Here is a 10,293-nt window from a genome sequence, read left to right on the forward strand (position 1 = left end):
TGCTTGACGGTTTGAGAGTGTCACTTGTGTGTTTAGGTACTTGATGGACTCATGGTCGGTGATCACATTAAATGGTGCGCCCATCAAATAATGGCGCCACTGTGTGAGTGAGTGGATCACTGCCAACAGCTCTTGTTCATGGACTGGGTAGCGGCGTTGTGCATCATTCAGTTTCATTGAGAGAAAGGCGACAGGCTTCCAATGGCTGTCATGCTTCTGGTGCAGCACCGCACCAATGGCGGTGCCTGAGGCATCTGTCTCAAGTTGTATCTCGCGGTCAGGGTCGAATTGTTGGATGATTGGGGCCTCTGACAGGCAGTTTTTGAGCGCAGAAAATGCCATGTCAGCAGCATTGCTCCAAGCAAACTTGTCAAGGCGTAGTATATCCGTCAGGGGCAGTGCAACCTTTGAATAGTCCTTGACAAAGCGGCGATAATACCCGCTTAGCCCGAGGAAGGCGCGTACATCTGTTGTCGTTTCAGGCGTGCGCCACTCCTTGATTGCATCTACTTTATGTGGGTCAGTTGCAATGCCATCAGCAGTCAGAACGTAGCCCAAGAAGTCGACGGATTCCTGGAAAAACGTGCATTTTTCTGGCTTTGAGTGTAAGTTGTGCTGCTTCAGGCATGCGAGCACTGCGTCGAGGTCATTGGCATGGTCTGCCTCAGAGCGCGAGTACACTAGGATGTCGTCGAGGTACACTATGCATGACTTCCCAATCAGGCTGCGTAGCGCGTGGTTCATGGTTCGCTGAAAGACTGCTGGTGCATTGGTCAGGCCGAATGGTACCACAGTAAACTCGAAGGATCCAAGCTTTGTGCGGAAGGCAGTCTTAGCGATGTCGGCATCCCGGATCCGGACCTGGTGGTATGCTTGCACCAGGTCAATCTTGGAGAATATCTTGGCGCCACGGGTGTCGTCGAGTAGGTCGTCAATGCCGGCATTGGGAAGGCATCTTTGATGGTAACTGAGTTGAGGCCACGATAGTCAACACACAGTCGCATTGTGCCATCCTTTTTCTTGACAAAGAGGACAGGTGCAGCCCAGGGTGACGTTGACGGGCGGATATAGCCCTTGGCAAGCAAGTCGTTCAGTTGCTTTTCGAGCTCTTGCATCTGTGTATGGGCAAGGCGGTAGGGTGCACGTGTGATAGGCACCACCCCATCCTGCACATGTATTTCCATTTCAGGGCCACCTGCTGCTGGGCGGCCAGTTGGCGGCTGTGATAACACTGTCGAGTATTTCTCATTAAGCTGCTTCAGGTGGTTTTCGTTTGTTGAACTGATTGCCGCGACCTGAAGCGCTGTGGTGCTGGTGTCGTTCGGGAAGGATAGTTTTAGCCAGCCCCAGCCCTCGATCTCGTCGTTTGCATGGGCTATGTGCAGCGCGTTAATGGTCAGGGGCACTGAGGGGTCGTCTGCCGGTGCATGCAACCCAGTCAGTGTCCAGCGTCTGTTCCTGTATGTGATGTCCAGTTTGTCGTTCTTGCAGGCAATGGTGCTGTCATGCTGCCTCAGCCAGTCATTGCCGAGGATGATGTCTGTTGAGACAGGGAGCACAAGGCACTCGACGGGGATCACCAAGTCGTTAGTAAAACGGATGGGGACAGTGCAAGCCAGTGTGCAGTTCTGGTAGTGTGTGCCGTTTGCCAGGGAGATTGGTTGATACCTGTCCAGTGCGCGGGTCGTCAGGTTTAATTTTTCTAGGGTTTTTTTGTTAATGATTGTGGCTTGGGAGCCGTTGTCTATCAGTGCATGTACTGTGGTGCCAAGCACAGTGGCGCAAGTGATGAGTTGGGGTGCCGGCGAGGTTTTAGGAGCAGCAGCTTTATTGTAGAGTGAGGGGTCGACTGCTAGCTCGGAAATAGTTAGAACTGGAGACTCGCTGTCCTTCAGTTCCTGGTCGCATTTGGGCGGTTCTTGGGACAGTGACGGAGAATGTGGTCCTGGCCACAGGCAAGGCATACGTTAGCCTTTGCACGTTCATTGTACTCGTCTAGTGTACAGAATTTGCTTACGCGGCTGTATGGTGGCAGTCCAGGGCGGCGGGGGTGTTTAGTGCATCGACCTCCATGGCTATTCCAATATTCTTGTATACGTGGAAAAAGCTCTGTGCCCGGGTCACAAGATCCACAAACTTCACTGTGTCCTTGGGTGCAAGGTTGGCCACCAGTTTATCCATGACATCCAAGGGGAGCTTGTCTGAGAAGAAGAGTGCTGTATATTCATCCTCCAGCTTCATCCCAAGGAGGATGACATATGTCTTGAATTGGTCGACGTACTGGTCAAGTTCAGCAAGGTTTGTTGGTGCTTTGAGTGCGCGGAAACGGCGCCAGACATCTAGTCGAGTGGCAGCGCTAACATATGACTCCAGCAGGAAGTCACGCAGGGCATCCATGTCCTCATTTCTTCGGCCATTCTTGGTTGCCCATTCCTTGAACTCGACACGTTTTTCTATGGGGATCTTGCGGCAGGCAATGCGGACCCACAGTTTGGTCTCCACCTGTTCATCTGTCAGGATAGACTTTATGTTGTCTACCCACTGGCCCACCTTGAATTGGGCGTTTTGGTCATCCCTGTCATTAGGGAGAAGCATTGGGAGCATGTCGCCAATGTTCCTCTCCATGCTCATCTCCTCATTGCGGAGGCGCATGGCCCTGAAGGCCTGTTCAGTATCAGTCTTGGTGTCAGTCATGTCGGTCTGGTCTGTTTGGTAGTTGGGTGAGGAAGCGCTCAGAGTTAAAAATTCGAAATATGGAGGTGCTACCAAATGTAATAAAACTTATTCGTACTAACTAATTTTATTAAAAATCCACTATAAGGGAGCTTAAAGAGCTCCGCTTATCTATTCGAAACTATCGCCGTGAAAATAGAAATCGCGATCGTAAACAATCACAATTTAAACAATCGCAAATTCCCAATTGCAATTGTCACGTGACATCGCAATAATTGATGTCACACAATCATATTTGGATATATTATGAATCTGGTCTAATACATAATCTGCTACAGGCATGCAAAAGAAAAGATCATTGAATCTAATTCAAATTCAATATGTTATTTGCTTGAAATTTTGTAAAGGTAAAAATGTTTCAATAAAACAATTGGCAGCAAATAGAAAAATAAAAAAAATAAGTAAAGAATACATATTAGAAATAAAAAAAATTGAAAATACATTCATTCAAGCCAGAATTAATGATGCAAAACTATTTCTGTACAAAGCGAGAGTGTGTTCACTAAACAATGCTAAAAAACCCAATAGCTGAATGTAAAACAACAATTATGATTTATCTCAGTGCTCTGTGGTTTTCTGTTTTTATTTCAGTGCGACACGCGAGTGCTGTAATTAGTGCCACTGATTTATTTAAATGTATATATGTATCGTCTCTATAGTGGCTAATTATATATTTAAGATCAAGTATTTAGAATGAAAGGGAAGTCTGTGTGCAGTCTTAACATATGGTTTTTTTCAGAGTACGAATAGTATACATAGGGCATCTTGATATTGAAAAAAAGATAGTGGCTTGAAATGTGTGTTGGGCACCACATATGTATCCATTTTTATTTTAGCACTGTGGTCGGCAAATTGCACAGGCTGTCGAGGTTTCTTTTTTCCAGACTTTGAGTTAAACTGAGTATATTGTTAGAAACTAGTTTTACAGCGTTGTAGTTGACTTTCCCTGTAATACCCAATCCCTAACTGGTCTATTAGCCATTAAGGTCCCTTCATGGATACTTTAAATTGCCTTTGTTGCATGTGCGTTTTGCTAGTTTTAAAGCTTCATGGCATGAAATACCCTATTGTCGTCTGATTAGTGGGCCTTTGTGGACAAGGTAGCCGCTATCATTGGTTTTGTTGCATGTTCCAGAGCATTTCACCTATTGACCCCATTCAGGCTTAATAACGGTCATCCAAATTATTATTTGCGCGCTTTGAAACAAAACATTGTTTAATGTCTTATCCAACGCTTATCTTGCTGTTTGTGCGGCCTTGGCTTGTTTTTACCTTGTATGTGATACAAGAAATTGCGGCTTGTCTCCGGTGATTGATTAATGAATCAATCGCTAGTTAATTCCTTGGATATATGGGAATTAATACACACGCATAAATACCAATGGATATGAACAGTGGAGGCTGTTCATCCTTTAGCTTTCTTTTAGTTTATTTTAGTTCAATATATATATTTATGACATAACACTCTGTGTCGCCTGCATTTGTCATTAAAAACTCGGGGGCTACAGATTACTTGTTGGCATGCAGCAGATGAACGCAGAAATTAGGGATTATTCATGGCCGCTGCCTAATATTGGCACTCTACTGAGTTTGTGACATCAATTATTACAATGTCATGTGACAATTGCAGTTGTGAGATTGCGATTATTTGAAATTATGATTATTTACAATCGCGATTTCCATTTAATCTGTTGATAGCTTTGAATAGATAAACAGAACTCTTGAAGCTCCCTTTTGGTGGATTTTAAATCACAAATATATTACAGATAAACTATTCTTATTACAACAATAGTCATTAGTTCAGCTATCTTTTCTTAGTTAAGATATATATATTCTATTCAAGACACTAATCAATTGTTTAACACACATGGCTTACCAGCACCATACTCCAATAGTGCGCCTAGGCGCTGGTGCCAGAGACAAAAATCGCCAAAACATGCCACAAGTTCTCTAGCTGGATGACCTTCGCCAGCACAGCCAGTGCCACAGTTGCATCCTGCAATGTGCACAGACACCAGAGCGAGCGCAGAATCAGTTGGTCGGTGTATGCATACTTGGTTGTCACCAGCCTGCAACACGGCCAATGCACCAACCCAGGATTTGCTGTCAGATGTGCCTTGCCAAGGCTTCACGACACAAACTCATGCAGAAACCCAATGCCCCATGGGGCATGCCCTGGTCATCCTTGCAGACACACGCGGGGATGACATCGACAGTGCCCAGCTCCAGCAGCTGCACCATCTGTGGATTTGCCATCTCCATTGCATTTTCTTCTGCTGCTGCCAGCCGATATGCTGTGAGAAAAGTACACAGCCACACGAGACTCTCCACCGGCATGCGCAAAAGCTCAAGCTCAGGCACTGACTGGCGTGCGACACTGAGCAATGCAGACAGAAATACCAGGTCGATCATCCGCCGGTGGTACTCGGTACGCAGCGCAAACTGCTTTACCATGGCTGCACATACCAACACAATCACAGAGTCTGACTGCTGCCTCTGCTTGCTGCTGCCTCAAGCTGAGCTGTTGTCTGACTGCATAAGTGTTTCGCTGAGCACCTCAAGCAGCCTGCCGCCAGCTTCCTGCTGCATGTGCCGTCAGCCCAAACTACCTTGCCATCCCACTGCAGTGTCATTAGCAGCACATGCAGCAACACAACTGTCCTCAACCAGTCCCCCCTCTGCTGCTGAATTGCCCTAATCCTGCACAACTATCAGCTGCAGCACCTCTCACCGCATAGCCGTATCGAGCAGCAGCTCAGACACAGTATCCAGCAGCTTAAAGTTTTCTGAATTCAGCGCCAATTATTCCAAGGAATTAACCATTTCGGGCATCTGAATGTCCAATTCTGCCTCATTGTCCGCACTCCCTTTTGGGATTATTGGTCCTGGAATATCAGGCGTGTCGCTGTTGCTGTCTTTGGCTGTGTGCAGCAGAAATCTAACTCATACTGTGATTGGTCTAAAAGATGCGAAAGTACCCGGTATGTGCCGAGTGCTGCTCCGACGCCAATTGCAAGGTGGTACCAGCTATCGTCTATGCTAGCAAAAGAATATTGAAAGGGTGTAAAAAAGAGCAGTAATTTGTTAATTGCGAAATGTGAATTGGAAAGGAAAGGAAAGGAAAAATAAAGAAAGAATAACGTTAAATTGAAATCATTTGGCAAAATAGCAAAAATCGAAAATTATGGATGAAATCAACCATGTTCAAGTAAAATTGGCCAATGTGCGAGTTTAAAAGTATGTTGTTTACAGTTAAAGTGATCGGCGAAAGGTGATCGGTGGGTTGGTGAATCTGTAAATAAAAGAGGGACAGTCAAGAGTTAAAAATTTATTAAACTTGAAGAAAATATGAGTAAAATGCAAATATTTTATTTTTTGCAGTTGATTTTTTGGGTCGTAAAAAGATTTATTAAAAACAAAAAAAGCTAAAGTGCTAGCTTCTTGAATGACCCAGCATTGATCTCGTCCTCAGCTGGTCGCTTAAACTGGCCATTATCCTCTTTGAGGAGCTCAACCGCCTTGGGATGCATAAACTCAGGAGCAGCATCCCAGTTGGCCTGCCGGACAAATTTACTGTCCCACCAGAGCTGGTGGCTAATGTACTGGTTTCCCGGTTCAAATAAGAACCGGCGCATTGAGTGGAATAGGTTCCTGAATATCTTCCCTGGATTTCCTATCCCAAACAATTCCAGATACTTTTCCTTAACCATCATGATGCTGTACCGACTCAAAGCCAGGCTTTGGCTGTCCAGGAACTTGAACCCCTGAACATCATCCCTCTTAGTATTAGCTGAGCGTACTGCGTCCATAACGACATAGAAAACACTCTCCAGGTCGTCGAGGATTCCCCGGATGGGGCTGCTGCTGAGCATGGGAATACCCATGAAAAGCGGCGTCCCTGTAAATGGGTCCTTGGCCACCTCCACTTGTCCCACTGTTGTTGCATTGAATCCCCACTGTTCGGCAACCTCAATATGTTTAAGTTGAGTTGGGTCCAGTGTCCCTGGCAGCATCTCCGCAGCATCCTCAGCAGTGCCCCAGCCAATGACCTTGGCACAGCCCCAGTCAATGACATACACCTTGTCGTTTTTGACGCACACATTTCCTGCTGAGATATCCCTGTGCAGGACACCAGTGTCATTTGCCTGGGCAAGACACAGGGTCAGCTGCTTGACAAAGCCAGGAACCAGCTCAGCCTTCTGATTGTCAGTCTTGACTTTCAGTACTCGGCCATTGACTGGCCGCAGTACTCCATGAGCACAAACTCCAGCCGGTATCCATTGAGGTTGCTGATGAGCAGGCCCTTCGAAAAGATCTTGGGAATACCTTCGACTGGTCTCTTGTTGAGGATGGCGTATGCGGCACCCTCGGGCAAACGATTGACTGGGGTCCAGGAAAGCTTCAGCACAGCATCACGACCTTTGCAAGTCCCCCTGAATAAATGGACATGGCGCCCAATCATGTATGAATAACGCGCTATTGTCTCCTTGATACAAAACAGAGCAGCGCCATCCTTGACATCCTTGACATCCTGACATCCTGGAAGCTGAGTATAAGACTTCGATCTTCGAATCGCCCTTGCTCTCCACATTGACTTTCTGCGAAAAAAGAAAGAGTCAGATTCCTCGAGACATCGCAGAAATGCCCGAAAATGTCGACTCAAGAGTCAGCAGGAACCAGAACCGCATGAGGCATGACTGAATTCTTTTAGCTAGTTCAGGCGTCCAACGATCGTATCAAAGCATAGCTCGCCCAAGCTCGACGATATACAGTTTGTCACGATAATATGCGTGAAGCGTCAGGAGGTGCCCATGGAGGTAGAAGACAGGCGCAAACGTGCGGGTTGCCTGCTGATCATTAAGCAAATGCCGTAATCTGCGAGCTGGCCACGAGTATCCTCTGGGGTTCTACGGGTTTGGATCCATCTTGGCCTCGAGTATAGCATGGACGGAATGAATGTCATCTCTGTAGTTGTGTAAAACGCGATGTCTGGCTTGTGCGGAGTGCCTGGTATAGCATCATCTGATGGTCACTCAGATTAAGCCTGCAGTCTGGGATTGGAGTTCCGCCTGCTGGAATATCTTTATTTGCGACACGAACTGCATTGACCATTGCGTCGAAGAGGAGGATAAAATATTTGACCAAGCGAGCTTCCTTAGCCAACCCGATCAATTTCCCCGAGTTGCTTTTGAAAACATCAGCAATGGGAAATCGCCGAAGCTCTTCAATCGGCGATCTGTATTGGCTACGATGCCTTGCTATCAGCCACTGGCGACCCTTGGCTATGTCGAGGAAGAGATCAGGCCAATCCTTATGAACTGTTCATACGCTCCTTCCACACCCAGACGATTTGACAAACTTATCGAACAGATAGTTTGCTTATGTTATCGCCGAGGCATTTCAGCAGCCGCTGACGGCGCTTATCGCGTACTTCGGGGGCTCTGATTCCCCGGGTGGCAGTTCCTCCTTTTTTGAATTTTCTGGGGCGTTTGGAAAGTGCCGCCTGTCTTGCTGTTCTAATAAAAAATAAAACAAAATGTTTTAAATTAGTGACCGAATTGGTTTTATATGCAAACAAAATAAACAATAACAAAAATTCATCATATCATAATAATCGTTTATATTGAAGTACTTACGCCTATTTGATTCGGCGGGGTCTTATTCGGAGGAGCTAGCTCAGACATCATTGAGAGAAAGGAAAGGGAAAGAGAGAGGGAGAGGGGGGAGGGAGAGAGAGAGAGAGTGGTGTGTGTGTGTGTGATAAGCACTAGGTATGTAAAAGTAAAAAAAGTGAAAAAAACAAATTGAACGAAATGGTGCGAATTGGAAAAAAAGCAAATATTAAAAGTAGAAGCAAAGTGGAAAGTTGCAAAGGTGAAAATTTGTTGCGATGGATTGCGCCAAAAACAAAAAACAAAAAATTTTAATATAAACAAAAAACTTTGAGCTTCTCATGCTTGCATTTGGTTGGCTGAAATATGGAAACAAGAAATAATTATATTTACGGATTAATTTCCAATCGCATTGTTCTTTGTTGTGCATTGATTTTTTTAGCTTTTGTTGCTTTTTTTGGAAGCATAGTGGCCCTGCCATTTACTGCTGTAAAAATATGCTTCCCTGACACGTACACTGAACCAGAGATGCGTTTATGCTTTATCGCCTGGCTGTCGGACCAATTGAGACACAGAGCCACATGTTTCATGTGTCCACTACGGAAGCATACAATTCTGAATGCAAGAGAACTTTCACTGGCATCTCTAAGACCCAGCTTCAGATTCTGTGACTGACATGGGCAACTGTGATACCGATAGAACATCATATAAGCTAGTCTTAGCTGAGAGGCAATGAGCTACTGCATTAATTCGGAATAGGCACTTATACAGTACTATTTGAGGGGTTTTTACATTGCCTATAAAAGGCCAATTAGGGAAGACAATAGGAAACTTCCCAAAAAGATTTTTAAGGAATCAGTTTAACACAAGATTAATTTATATGTGAATAATAATCACTTTACTCATGTTAATGAGACTTTTGAGAGGCATAGTGATGCCAAAGACTGCACTGTCCTTTTTAACGTGTGTATTTCATAAGTATCTAAATTTGTACTCAGTAAAAGTTGGGAAAAGAGAAGAGAGAACTAATAAATGTTGTTGTTTTGCCCTTTTTTATGGCTATGAGTCTTTGTACTCACAAAGAAATGGGCAAAACAACAGCATTTGTTAGTTCTCTCTCTTCTCTTTTTTTAGTTTTTATGGAATATAATTTAGTCTAATGAAATATACTCATTAACAAAGTGGGTGGATAATCAAGTCCGTATGATATATATTACAACAATTTAAAGTATATTGATGTACACACACTAACTATTTGCTAGCTAGATTCAGCGAATCAATCTTCCAGCTGTAACTCGGCAGTATGGGCTTTGGATGCTTCGGTTGCGATGTCATACCAAACTCGTTAACCTCCATTGGCACAGGCTCAGGTAAGCCATTCTCGCCCAAGCGCATCTGCACTCTCTGCTCGTCGAAAACATAGGCAGCCTCTGCCAACACGTGGTCCACCAATTCAGCAAATGAGCTCTGCATTTGGGATGCCACTGTGAGCTGGCCAAAGTGCACAAGCGCCCAGATTATCTCGCGCACTGCTGTCTGGTGCACGCGCACGCGGTCAACAAGCTTGGAGATGGAGTCGACCAAGTATGACTCCTCATAGATGCTGCCCTTCTTTCCGCGCACCTTGCGCTTCTCCTCCTTTTTGCGGTTCTTCGATATCCGGCGCGCTGTCGAGCCGGTCATCCGCGACGACGCGTTGGTCTCAGTTGCCGTGAACGAGCTGAAGCGGCTGGCCATCGACGTGGTGTCAGACATGACATCAATGTTGTCTGGCAGGGGGCCGCTGCAGCTGCCGTCATTATTAGCCATGGCCAGAATCTGGTCAACAATCATCTCGAGCGGCGTAGAGCGCACCTCACGCAGCCGCGCACACTTGGAGGCCAGCGCCTCGCGAATCTCGTCCAAGTCATCGCCCAGAGTCTCACACGCGCGAGTCAGCCGGACGGAC

At 45.7% G+C, this 10,293-nt stretch overlaps 2 protein-coding genes across 2 annotated transcripts; one reads left to right on the forward strand and one right to left on the reverse strand.

The window, feature by feature from the left end:
* Positions 1-4,860: 4,860 nt before the first annotated feature.
* BX661DRAFT_192343 (uncharacterized protein) lies at positions 4,861-5,655 on the forward strand (the record flags this gene model as incomplete). Its single annotated transcript, XM_051537708.1, has 1 exon — positions 4,861-5,655. A coding segment is annotated over exon 1 (311 nt), but the record flags the coding sequence as incomplete, so codon positions are not given.
* A 3,877-nt stretch (positions 5,656-9,532) lies between these two features.
* BX661DRAFT_42972 (uncharacterized protein) lies at positions 9,533-10,283 on the reverse strand (the record flags this gene model as incomplete). The annotated part of the gene is made up of 1 exon (XM_051539164.1): positions 9,533-10,283. A coding segment is annotated over one exon (687 nt), but the record flags the coding sequence as incomplete, so codon positions are not given.
* Positions 10,284-10,293: the final 10 nt, after the last annotated feature.

Source organism: Kickxella alabastrina, assembly GCF_025024165.1.
Source record: "Kickxella alabastrina strain RSA 675 chromosome Unknown BX661scaffold_173, whole genome shotgun sequence".
NCBI classification, from domain to species: domain Eukaryota; kingdom Fungi; phylum Kickxellomycota; class Kickxellomycetes; order Kickxellales; family Kickxellaceae; genus Kickxella; species Kickxella alabastrina.